Source organism: Arachis duranensis, chromosome 4 (genome assembly GCF_000817695.3).
Source record: "Arachis duranensis cultivar V14167 chromosome 4, aradu.V14167.gnm2.J7QH, whole genome shotgun sequence".
Classification (NCBI taxonomy): Eukaryota; Viridiplantae; Streptophyta; class Magnoliopsida; order Fabales; family Fabaceae; genus Arachis; species Arachis duranensis.
The window spans coordinates 73,600,901-73,614,738 of record NC_029775.3 but is presented as its reverse complement, the minus strand read 5'-3'; the positions used below and the strand labels follow the sequence as shown (position 1 = coordinate 73,614,738).

The window sequence follows — 13,838 nt, the reverse complement described above, 5'->3', positions numbered from 1 at the left end:
TTATGGATATTATAAAAGAGCAGGGATTAGTTTTATCAGAAAAGAAAATGAAAATTTTTACAACTAAAGTAAGGTTCTTAGGATATGAAATTTATCAAGGAACCATAGTACCTATTAAAAGAGCTATTGAATTTGCAGATAAATTTCCAAATGAAATAACTGACAAAAAACAATTACAAAGATTTTTGGGATGTTTAAATTATGTAGCAGAATTCTTACCTGGTATAAGAGTTACTTGCGAACCTCTTTATAAGAGGTTAAGAAAAAACCCACCTCCATGGACAACAGAAATGACTTCTATAATAATAAAAATAAAAAATGCAGTAAAAGAAATACCTTGCATAAGTATACTAGACCCCTCGGCCAAACTAATTGTAGAAACAGATGCATCAGAATTAGGATATGGAGGAATTCTTAAACAAATACCTCCTAATAGCTCAAAAGAACAAATAGTAAAATATCATTCAGGAATCTGGAATCAAGCTTCAAAGAATTATCCAACAGTTAAAAAAGAAATACTTGCCATAGTATTATGTGTTTCAAAATTTCAAGAAGATTTATTTAATAAAACCTTCTTAATAAGAACTGATTGTAAAGCAGCCCCAAATGTTTTAGAAAATGATGTAAAAAATTTGGTCTCAAAACAAATATTTGCAAGATGGCAAGCTATTTTATCATGTTTTGATTTTACTATTGAACATATAAAAGGAGAACTAAATTCACTCCCTGACTTTCTTACTAGAGAATTTTTGCAGGGAAAGAATGGAGCAAAAAGCAGCCTCCAGTGAAGATTATGGTCAACCCTTTGACCAAATAAAAGAAATAAAATTACCTATTACGGTTGTACCAGCAAAACAATTATCATTAAGGCCTATGACAATGTCACAGGTTGTAAAAGCAGCACCATCATCGTCATCACCTTCGAGCCCTTCAATTACTACTAATAATAAATTCACATTATTACTCACCAAGTATATATATATATATATATATATATATATGATTACTTAATATGTATTTGTTGTGCAATGTGCTTTGATTTGACTAAAGAATAAAGATTAATTATACATATAAAGAATGCCAGCAAAAGTAGCTTCTATTTTCTTATATTTGAATGCTTTGAGAAGTAAAAAGAACTTTTTGGCTAATGTATACATACTTTTATATATATGATTACTTAATATGTATATGTCATAATGATTTTACTGCTATTTCTGTATATCCTCTTCAAAAAACAAAATTTGATAAGAATGGACTACAAACTCTTGGTAAAAGTCAATGAGTTCGAATATATATTAAAACTATTTATGTGGAATCATGCTTGGATCACTGGAAATAGATGATAGTCATTATAATTTGATTGCCAATCTTATCTGTTTTATGACTATTTAATCTTATTCTACTCCATAAAACTTTGTAAGATCCCTCTTTTTGTAGCTTAAACATTTCTTGGTGAAGTTTTTAAGTAGAGAGGAGTGTTTATTTTTTGTGCTTGTGTCCATTGGATTGGATGTCGTTTATATACGGAATGATACGAAGTTTATTTCATGCAATATTGTATCTGTTTTAAAGGGTTTAGACTACTCCATAATACATATTTTTCTTTTTTTATTTATGTTGTAGTTGATTAGTCTATAACAATGAGCATTTGCATGCATCGATACTTGCATCGCATCTATACGGTGATTTTCAAATGCCCATTGCTTTTGTTATAATCTATCAATGTTTTGTTTATATGTTCGTTAACCTAAAACATTAAACATGCTAAATGATGTGATATAACATATTATTTGCACATTTAACCAAGACGATATACATATTGCCATTTCCTAATTCTCCCTATATAGCTGTAACCTTTTTATTTAATTATTAATTATGACTTTTAACCTATAAAGCTATAAAAATAATTTTTTAATAGACCGAATGTGTAGTTTCCAAAAAAAAAACTACATATAGTGGTTGGTAACTATGCTCATCCTTGCATACTTTTGTGCAATGTATTTTGAGTTGATTAAAGACAGAGCAAAATCAGCCTTTATTTTCTTATATTTGAATGCTTAGAAAAGTAAAAAAAAAAACTTTCTGGCTAATGTACACATACTTTTATATATATGATTATTTAATATGTATCTATTGTGCAATGTGCTTTGAGTTGACTAAAGAGATAGAAGACTGATTATATGTATAACCCAAACCAGCAAAATCAACTTTTCTAAGAACAATAGTTGCATTAAATCTAAGTGTCAGCCTTTATTTTCTTACATTTGAATGCTTAGAAGAGTAAACAAACTTTCTGGCTAATGTACACATACTTTTATATATATGATTACTTAATATGTATCTATTGTGCAATGTGCTTTGAGTTGACTAAAGAAACAGAAGACTGATTATATGTATAACCCAAACCAGCAAAATCAGCTTTCATTTTCTTATATTTAAATGCTTAGAAAAGTAAAAACAGTCAATTGGTTAATGCATACATACTTTTATGTATATATGATTACTTAATATGTATATGTCCTAATGATTTTACGTCTATCTCTGTATATCCTCTTCGAAAAAAACAAAATTTGATGAGAATGGACTACAAACTCTTGGTAAAAGTAAATGAGTTTGAATATATATTCTTTAATAATATTTGTGTGGATTCGTGATTGGATCACTGAAAATAGCTGATAGTGATTATCTCCTTGGTTGCCAGCGTTGTGTGTTTTATGACTATTTAATATTATTTATCCTGCTCCATAAAATTTAGTAAGATCTTTCTTTATGCAGGTATAATAATCCTTGTACTATATAGGTGGAGAAATTCCTATTAAGTCATATTATGAAAATTCAATTTGCTTGTGGATCACATCATGATATCTTCTTTTAGGGTTTTGGAATATAGCCATAAAAAAATACAACTAAAATCCAATTTGATATTCTTTGAAAAATAATCCTAACTTTCAAATTCTTTGAAAAATAACCTTAACTTTTCAAGTGCTCTAAATGTGTAAATGCGTTGACTGTTAAAACCACCATAATTTCATATTAAGCACCTTACGGTGTTTTGTCCAATTAACTGTTTTCTTTGACCACACTTAGAGCGCTATCATTAACTATACTTATTTGCATTAGAAATACACATCGTATAAGAAATGTTTTAATGAATCATCTTTTCATTGATAATGGCCATAAATAGTTAGAAACCCGATGAATTCAATTCCAAATGCGTGTGAAGAAAATAAACATGAAATTGAATTTATGGGTGATAGTGTATGTAAAAGCCAATGCTGCAGCATCCTTGGCTATGCAATATAAGGTATCGTCTTTGTCAGCTAACCTTTTTTATTGTATCAACTTGATCAATTATGTCATTTGAAACTTTCAAAGACTATGCCATTCAAATGACTATCCTTGTTGGAAGTACTTTACCCTTGGTTTGACACTCCTTCTAGAATATTTCTAACTTCATTATAAAGCTTTACCACTGATTTGACCCTCCTTCTAAAACATTTCTACTTTCATTATAAAATGTTTAGGGTTTATACGTATAACATACGATAGTTGTACCCATATTCTATCTAAAAAAATTATTTATATTTCTTGTCACTTAGTCGAGCAATTAGTAGATATATTATTGTATTCAACTTATCCAATTTCTTTATGCCTTTAGATCCTTTGCTTTTTCGTTTCTAGTTATTCGTGAAACATGTTGAACTATTTCTAAAAATCATATATGGGCTCTTTCATCAATATAATTGTTGAGGAGAAATTTTTTACTTAATCTGTATAAAGATCCATCATCTTTATCTTACTCAATGAGGATCATATCTTGTTAAAAAGGCATCCCTTTATGGACCTTGTCATAGAAATATGTTGAAAGTTTTTATTGGGATTGCTACCATAATTATCAGCAACGTAATAGCCTATACTGTTGAACTTTGTTAAGATTTTTTTTTATAATAATACATTTGCCCATTACATGCAGAGAAATGCAAAGTCACCAACAAATTGCTTTATATTTATAAGAAATCTATGCCAATTCAAAAATATCATCATTACATCAATTTTTTTAATCTTGAATTCACTTTTTTTTAAAACCAATATAATCTTCTATTTCATTTACGTAGCATTTTTTATTATTAAAATTTCTTTCAGCAAAATAAGAAGCCGTATCTAAAGAATGGAGTTTAATTAATAGTTTCTATTACTTTTTTATAAATTGAATCCCCATTCAAAAATCAATCTGCTTTTCTATTTAATTTACATTGCAATTTGAAAAACACATTTTAGATATGGCTTTTAGATATAGCTTCTCCAAGGTTAAAATTCATTTTACACCATAATTATACATGGTTAAAGAATGAAGTTTAATTAATAGTTTTTGTCCTCTGTACACCATTCTATAACCTGCGTTAATTATTTTGAGTAGTCTTCCCAAGCATCATACAGATGAGAAATCAACTCTAAAGAAAAGTTATATTTTGGATTACTTGGCTATATCAATAGTCGTTGTCAATATGTAAATAGTCTTTGTAAATTAGAAACTCCTATTTAGGTTGTTAGTTATATTTCATATAATGTCAAATTTGTGTTAACATATAATTCATCACGTGAAAAATAAGTTCTAACATCAATTTCTCTGTGTTCCAATTTTTTAAGGTATTACTCATCATGGATTATGTTTAAGACATATTCTCATACACCATAACATAATATAAATCATATATAATATAAGTCTTATTTAAAATATATTCACAATAATACATCGCTTTTTGGATATCATTGCACATAAGCAAGTCTTCTGATCCCCAAACATAGAACATCTTCCAAAACATATAGTCTATGGTTAAACAAATACAATCAATATTAAATAGCTTTGTCAACTTCAGTTAATACTTAATTATCCGCATCAGATGTTTGAGACTTTAGTTTTTTCCCTTTCTTTTGGGTGAACCTAATGGTTGAAAGTTGGCATTCTTCATCAACAGTTGAACCATACTTCAAACTGTCGGCAATTCTTTTAGCTGGTGTATTGTATTTGAGGCTTTCAACATATTCTTCCATAGAATCCTACACAAAGACATGCATGACAGTTCACTTAGAATAATTTCAGAACCTAAATCACATGTTTTTTATACATTCAAAACACTTACATATACTGACCACAGTAAGCTAAGGATCATTATCATTCTTAAGATTAACATGTCCAAACATCTCCAACGTGTTGCTACCTCTATTCTCCTATTTAAAGTAAAACCCTACTCATAATTAGATATTAATGTACATTTTGATAAAAAAAAATAATTGTATGGTCTGGAAAACATATCTACTTATTAAAGTGGAATAGGTACACACGTACAGTGATGTTCATAGATGTGCTAACTTCCATTTGCTTAGGCTTGTTCTTTGCAACTGTTTCTTCATCATCACACACTTTCATGACTGTGTAAATCTTATCATAGTGTTTTATGTTGCCACTTTTCACATTGATTTTGAAAAGCACCATTATATCCATCATGTTGTCTAGACTTTTAGGGTATTCATCCTCTTTAGCATCCTGAAACCCCAACCAATAATTAGATGTATTTTTGTGTATATAATTTATAATATTTTGAAAAATAAAATTGCAACTTTAATCCCTAATAGTATAAGGATTTGGTGTGCTATATACATCCTCCTCTATAATTTTTTCAGCTGCCTTTCCACACAGCTAGTTGGTTTCTCTGTCCCACAACAACAATGTAATGCTTCTGGTACCATCAAAGACTATAACCTCAACCTTGTATCTGTTGTTTCATGTGATAATAGCGATAATAGATTTAGTACAGGGATCACAAATATCAAGTAAAATGAAGATGCTAATTGTTAATAATCACTCAAATTAAGAACACACACCTGAGTGCTGCACATCCATGGGTGTGGCCACACTTTGCACATTCGTACCTATTCCCAATAGGAGTTTTCACTAATTTTGGACATCATGTGCATGCTTTATAAAACCAATCATCCTTCCCAACATTGATTGAGACAATAGTACCTGCAATCCAGGTTGGCCCCTCCTGGGAAGCATTACACACATTAAGACCTTTTACCTAATAGCTCATCTAATTTTTGAAACAGCATTAAACTTCATAATTACAATAACTTTTACCTCGACAGACTTCAAAACTTCTTCGATTGTTTTCACAATAGCCGTGCCATTGTTGAGCTCATCAGTCCCAACCCATGAACTTTGGGTCGACTGATGGCTAATCCTCATTGAAGTTGACTCAAAGCCGCTCATTAGGCTGCAAATCATGTGTTAAATGGTTAGACAACATACTGTTACCAAACCAAATTTGTGTGTGTTACTAAACCAAATCTTTGTGTGTTTGAATTATTTTTAGTATGTTTATATTTTGGTTTATCAAGTAAATAGTATATTCGACATTTTAATGTTACTTAATTTTCTAGGAAGCATTAGTTTAAAGGAATGTAAACTAAATCCAATGCATAACCACTGAAAAGTTGAAGCTGGAATATTTTTGCATCTTTTTCAAATTTGAAGAGATAATTTTGGATGCTCAATCATTTTTTATATTTGGTTTGACAAAATATCTGTTAATAGTTAAAAATAACCTTTTTTAACTGGTTATCTTATTTTGGAAGAACTTTTTGGGAACTAAATATTCTTTTTCATTTTGTGCAACAAAAAAAAGTGTTACATTATTAGAAAATTATATTTTAAAAGGTAAATTTGATAAGCTAGTAGCTTCGAATAAAACGCTGTAGAATCCAAGCTTTTCATAACCTACTCTTGAAAACACTGTTATATGACCATAAAACATTCAACTTCTTTTTAAAATGTACTGACCTTTTTTTGAATGATATAACTTCTTTTAGTTTCGGGTTGACATGGACCTTGGACAGTTCAAAGTGGCTTTGCACTGAAGTTTTGCCATTCCATCTGGTTGCTTTAAAATATTGGAGGATCACAATAAGCGGTTCAAGTCGATCCTCATCAAGGTGAGGGAGTATCTGGTCAACAGTTTCACTAAAGAGAGTACAACTTAACCTGTTCTTCCTGTCATCAGCCCCATGAATTCAAGCTTACTATATAAATAAGAAAACCAAATAAACAACATACATCTCTTAATAAAAACACATAGAACTTACTCCAAGTCTTCCACAATAACAATCAAGCGCTTAGTCTCTATTCCCTTGCTAGTTACTAATTCTCTTGGATCTTCCTTTCTAACAACTTCTCCAATAATATCTACAAAACAATAAGAAACACACTTTTAGATATGGCTTTCCAAGTGGTTATAAATATTCTGCACATCTATATATCATTACATATAGTCTTAGACTCACCAAACAGTTCAAGATCATCTACTTTCTCGACTGTATGCATCTCTGCAAGGTTCCTACATCGAAATGCTTCCAAAGGAAAAGTTGGATTCTCTATATGTTCAATCCTTGTTCTATGTGAAAACGCAAGTACCCACCTACTAACACCGTTTTTTTTCTTGGTCATGGTGTCAACAACTATGAAGTTACTCATAGTATACATGTGGAACTCAAGAATAACACTAATGTATTTCTTTGCCAGTGATCTTGGTATAGTTGCATAAATCCTGCCACCCTATGACAACGAAGTGAATACTTAAAGAGTGACTATATCTTTAACATGTTTAAGTCATAACAAAGACATATAAAGCAGAGTTATGTTTTTGTAAAAAATGCTCCTACCTGTTTATCTTGAAGAACCATTTCGATGGAGCAATCTCGTTGACATTGAACTTATTTGGAGTTGTCCACACCCTTATTACAAATACTTTGAAATTCCATGCAAGTTTTTTGGCGTTCACATCTGATACTAAATCAAAATGTTCATCCATTGTGTTTCAGGTCTCCTACCAGGTTGAGAAGTAGTGGAGAGTTTCAGGTCTCCCGCCAGGATTCTTTAATGACAAAAAGTGGATATTTAAATTATATATATGACTGGTTTACTTCATGTGCATTGCAATGTTAGATTTACCCATTGTATGTTGCTTAAATTTCCTACTTACCCTGCATGCCACTTGTCATTCAAGAAACTGCTACACGTGTCAAGCATAGAACCCATTACTTGTCACCTATTTTATATTAATAGATTCTTTGTTTTTATATTTTTGTTGGTGGTGCATGAAATTGCAATCACACTTTTGCAACTCCGCACAACTAACCAGTAAATGCACTGGGTCGTCCAAGTAATACCTTATGTGAGTAAGGGTCGATCCCACGAAGATTGCCAACTTGTAGCAAGCTATGGTTATCTCGTAACTCTTAGTCAGGAGATTAATAATAAAAAAGATTTTGTTTGTGAAAAGAAAAAGAGCATGAAATAAATGGTACTTGTTATTCAGTAATAGAGAAAGGTTGGGGTTTCAGAGATGTTTTGCCCTCTGAATTTCTGCTTTTCTACTGTCATCGTCTCCAAACATGCATGGCTCCTTCTATGGCAAGCTATGTGTTGGTGGATCACCGTTGTCAATGGCTACCATCCGTCCTCTCAGTGAAAATGGTCCAGCTACAGTTCTTGTAGGGATAATCATCTGTCGGTTCTCACTTGTGTCAGAATAGGATACATTTATCCTTTTGCACACTGTCACTGCGCCCAACATTCGCGAGTTTGAAGCTCATAACAGTTATCCCTTCCCAGATCCTACTCGGAATACCACAAACAAGGTTTAGACCTTCCAGATCTCAGGAATGCTACCAATTGTTTCCAGACTTTACCACGAAGGTTATGATCTCACGGATTCATGAATGCTCTATTGTCAGCAGAAGCAGTCAAACTCGTGGATCAGGAGCCCAAGAGATATGCACTCAAGCTGTTGCCCAATGACTACATTGAGCTCAGATAGAACGGAAGTGGTTGTCAAGCACGCGTTCATGGATTTGAGAAAGATGATGAGTTTCATGAATCATCACATTCATCACATTGAAGTACGAGTGAATATCTTAGAATAGAAGCAAACGTAATTGGATGGAAAACAGTAGTAATTGCATTAATCCATTGAAACACAGCAGAGTTCCTCACCCCCACCTATGGGGTTTAGAGACTCATGCCGTCAAAGATACAATATGAAATGTAAAAATGTCATAAGTCCTCAATGAATCTCTAAAAGTAGTTTTTATATTAAACTAGTAACCTAGGTTTACAGAAAATGAGTAACTAAGTGCAGATAATGCAAAAATCCACTTCTGGTGTCCACTTGGTGAGTGTTTGGGCTGAGCCTTGAAGCTTTCACGTGCAGAGGCCATTCCTGGAGTTAAACTCCAGTTCTGGTGCTAGTTTGGGCGTTTAACTCCAATTCTGGTGCCAGTTCTGGCATTTTACGCCAGAAAAAGGGTTTCTGGCTGGCGTTTGGTGCGTTTGGGCCATCAAATCTCGGCCAAAGTATGAACTATTATACATTTCTGGAAAGCCCAAGATGTCTAATTTCCAATGAAATTGAGAGCGCATCAATTGGGCTTCTTTAGCTCCAGAAAATACATTTTGAGTGTAGGAGGGTCAGAATCCAACAGCATCTGCAGTCCTTTCTCAGCTTCTGAATCAGATTTTTGCTCAGGTTCCTCAATTTCAGCCAAAAAAACCTGAAATTACAGAAAAACACACAAACCTATAGTGAAGTCCAGAAATGTGATTTTTGAATAAAAATTAATAAAAACATAACAAAAAGTGAATAAAACATGCTAAAAACTATATGAAAATACTACCAAAAAACGTATAAAATATCTGCTCATCACAACACCAAACTTAAACTGTTGCTTGTCTCCAAGCAACTAGACAAATAAAATAGGATAAAAAGAAGGTTATGGTGCAATAAAATCTCAGAGTCTTCAATGAAGCTCAAATTCAAATTAGATGAGCAGGGCTTATAGCTTTTTGCATCTGAATAGTTTTGGCATCTCATTCTATCCCCTGAAACTCAAAATGATTGGCTTCTTTCAGAACTCAGCATGCAGATAGTGTTATTGATTCTCCTAGTTTAGTGTGTTGATTCTTGAACACAGCTACTTTATGAGTCTTGGCCGTGACCCTAAGCATCTTGTTTTCCAGTATTACCACTAGATACATAAATGCCACTGACACATAACTGGGTGAACCTTTTCAGATTGTGACTCAGCTTTGCTAGAGTCCCCAGTTAGAGGTGCCCAGAGTTCTTAAACACACTCTTTTGCTTTTGGATCATGACTTTAACCACTCAGTCTCAAGCTTTTCACTTGGACCCTCATGACACAAGCACATGGTTAGGGACAGCTTGATTTAGTCGCTTAGGCCAGGATTTTATTCCCTTGGCCCTCCTACCCATTAATGCTCAAAGTCTTGGATCCTTTTTTACCCTTGCCTTTTGGTTTAAAGGGCTATTCGCTTTTTCTGCTTGCTTTTTCTTTATTTTTCTTTATTTTTTGCCATTTTTTGCAAGCTTTGTATTTTTCACTGTTTTTTGTTGCTTCAAGAATCAATTTTATGATTTTTCAGATTATCAATAACATTTCTCTGTTTACCCTCTTCTTTCAAGAGCCAAACATTACTTAAATTTTAGTATAAAAAATTATGCACTGTTTATGCATTCATTCAAAGAGCTAAATCAATGCCACCACATATAAATAATTTGAATTTTTCTTATTATATACTCGAGATATTTGCACCCTTTCTCTTCTAAAAAAATCTACTATTTTATTCTTGTTTGATGATGATAAGAAAATTAAATTATACCCAAATTGATAAAAATAATACTAATGCTCATGCAATCCTAATATAGGTCCCTAATAACAGAGGTTATCACAGAGTTAGGACTCAACAACCTTGATTTTGGGAGATAGGTGCTCCTTCAATCTGTGGGACGCCTGGTGCTTCAAGGGATAACTTCTAGCGCTTCAGCTCCTGTAGCTCTCGCCCTTGCTGCTCTTGTCCCTTGAGCAATTTGCAAAGCATGTTGTTCTAATTCTGCTGCTCTTCTTTGAGTTGATCCATAGCTTCTTGCATCTTGGTGACAGATGATTCTAAGCGGGCCCAATAGTCAAATTGAGAAATTTCTGGAAGGAGTTCATGTGCCCTCCTCTTGCTGAGGTTGTCTTAAACTTGAGGTCCATCCATTACATTTTTGGTGATTGGGGACTCAATTGAGATAAACTCATCCACACATATCTTCACCCAGCATCTTTACATAACAGACTGATCAAGCTTGGGTAAGCCAACTTGGCTTCAGTGGATTCTTTGTGTGCAAATGTGTAAATTTCACAAGGAATCAGCTGATGAACCTCCACCTCTTTTTCCAACATAATACAGTGAATCATCACTGCCCTCTTGACAATGACTTCAGAGTGGTTACTAGTGGGAAGAATAGAACATCTAATGAAATCCAGTCAGCCCCTAGCAACTGGTTTGAGATCTCCTCTCTTCAGTTGGTTTGGGACACCTTTTGTGTTGGTTATCCACTTGGTCCCAAGGATGCATATATCCTCTAGAACTTGATTCAGCTTTTTATCCTTAGTCATTCTCCTATTAAAGGATTCTGGATTATCTTGTAGTTTAGGAAGTTTAAGGACTTCTCTCATTTTATCAAGGTGGAAGTAAATAATCTTCCCCCTGACCATAGTTCAAAAGGTGTGGAAGACAGTTCCCTCTAATCTTTGCTTATCTGTCAGCCATAGATTTACATAGAATTCATGGACCATGTTTCTTCCCACAAGTGCCTCAAGATTAGCTAGGACTTCCCAGCCTCTATTTCGAATCTGTTCTTGGATCTCTGGATATTCGTCTTTTTTCCGATCAAATTTAACTTCCGGGATAACTGATCTTCTGCCCACAATTTTGAAGTAATGATCTGCATGTTCTTTGGTGCGGAACCTCTCATGTACCCATTGTGGTTTTGGATTGTTTTCTTTCTTGCCTCTTGGGGTGGTTTGTTTTCCTTTAGGAGCCATGATCTTGGTTAGTGATCACGAAAAAATACACCAATCTTAGAGCTTTGCTTATCCTCAAGTAAAAGAAAAGAAAGAAAAGGAATAGAGGGAGAGAAGGATTCGAAAGATGGCTCAAGGGGGGAGGCCGAACATGCATTTAAAAGGGAGGGGGATTGGGTTCGAAATTTTAGAAAAAAAATAAAAAATAAAAAGATATGATTGATAAAACATGATATGAAAAATATAGGATTTTAAAATTGAAAGGATTTGAGAAAAATATGAGGGGTTGAAATCTGAATTTTTGTTGATGCAATTAAGAAATAAAAGATGATATGGATGAATTAAAAAAAGATTTGGAAAGAAATTGGAAAGATAATTGAGTTTTTTTTTTAAATGGTTTGAACACAAATTGAAAAGGAATTGAAAAGATTTTATAAGATTATGAATTTTTTGAAATCGGGATTGAAAGGTGAAGATTTGTAATGTTTTTATGCAGAAAATTATGAATTAAAACAAGAAAATTTGAAAAAAATTGATTTGGGAACGAAATTCCCCTCCCCCTGCTATTTTGGCGTTAAACGCCCAGAATGATAGCCATTCTGGCGTTTAACACCCATCTGGTAGCCATTTTGGGCGTTTAACACCCAGCCAGGTACCCTGGCTAGCGTTAAACGCCAGAAAGCCTTTGTCACTGGGCGTTTTTCTAAACGCCCAGGAGGCTACAATTTCTAGCGTTAAACGCCCAGAATGCTGCCTATTATGGCGTTTAACGCCCAAAATGTACCTTTAATGTAGTTAAACGCCCAGAATGATAACCATTCTGGCGTTTAACGCCCATAATGCCTCTTTACTGGCGTTTTAACGCCAGTGAGCTATTTTTTCTATAATTCTTCTGCTCTATGTTCTGAACCTTCATTTTTCTGAATTATTCACTAAAATGTATTCACAAACATGAATGGCAAAGTGAAATAACTTATATAATTGTTATAAACATTTAATTTTTGCTAATGGCTGGGTTGCCTCCCAGCAAGTGCTTCTTTATTGTCTTTAGCTGGACTTTACTAACCCTTAATCTAGTCTCAGTCTTGAGCATTCTTGCTCAATATTGCATTCAAGATAATGCTTGACTCTCTGTCCATTAACAATGAACTTTTTGCCAGAGTCAATATCCTGAAGCTCTACAGATCCATATGATGACACACTTGTAATCACATATGGTCCCTTCCACCGGGATTTTAATTTCCCAGGAAACAATTTGAGCCTAGAGTTAAACAGCAAAACCTTCTGTCCTGGCTCAAAGACTCTAGATGACAGCTTCTTGTCATGCCACCTTTTTGCTTTCTCCTCTTAAATTTTTTCATTTTTGAAAGCATTGAGTCTGAACTTCTCTAGCTCATTCAACTGGAGTAATTTTTTCTCTCCAGCTACCTTGTCATCAAGGTTTAGGAACCTGGTTGCCCAGTAGGCCTTGTGTTCCAGTTCCACTGGCAGATGACAGGCTTTTCCATACATAAGCTGGTATGGAGAGGTTCCTATAGGAGTCTTGAATGCGGTTCTGTATGCTCACAAAGTATCATCCAAACTTCTTGCCCAATCCCTTCTATGGGTATTTTCAGTCCGTTTCAGGATTTGTTTCTGTTCTCTATTTGAGACTTCAGCCTGCCCATTTGTCTATCGATGATATGGAGTTGCCACTTTGTGGTTAATTTCATATCGGATCAGAGCGGAGTCAAGCTGTTTATTGCAGAAATGAGTGCCTCCATCACTGATCAGTATTCTAGGGACACCAAACGTACTGAAGATATGCTTTTGGAGGAATTTCAGTACTGTCTTAGTATCATTAGTAGGTGTTGCAATTGTCTCTATCTATTTAGATACATAGTCTACTGCCACTAGAATATAAGTTTTGAGTA

General features: G+C 33.6%; 1 protein-coding gene across 1 annotated transcript; it reads right to left on the bottom strand.

The window, feature by feature from the left end:
- Positions 1-4,767: 4,767 nt before the first annotated feature.
- Positions 4,768-7,381, bottom strand: LOC127746653 (uncharacterized). The gene is made up of 10 exons (XM_052260566.1): positions 7,342-7,381; positions 7,144-7,243; positions 6,842-7,051; positions 6,140-6,275; positions 5,989-6,047; positions 5,884-5,931; positions 5,762-5,774; positions 5,348-5,545; positions 4,943-5,058; positions 4,768-4,828 (listed from the first exon to the last, which is right to left on the bottom strand). The coding sequence occupies exons 1-10, from the start codon at positions 7,379-7,381 to the stop codon at positions 4,768-4,770; spliced, it is 981 nt and encodes a 326-aa protein (XP_052116526.1).
- Positions 7,382-13,838: the final 6,457 nt, after the last annotated feature.

Excerpts from the sequence above, each read along its gene's own strand:
- LOC127746653 (XM_052260566.1), bottom strand. The coding sequence starts at position 7,381 with ATGCATACAGTCGAGAAAGTAGATGATCTTGAACTGTTTG. Across the intron at positions 6,048-6,139 it reads AAGTTTTGAAGTCTGTCGAG|GAGGGGCCAACCTGGATTGC; the intron begins GTAAAAGTTATT and ends AATGCTTCCCAG. Across the intron at positions 5,932-5,988 it reads AATGTTGGGAAGGATGATTG|GTACGAATGTGCAAAGTGTG; the intron begins GTTTTATAAAGC and ends TATTGGGAATAG.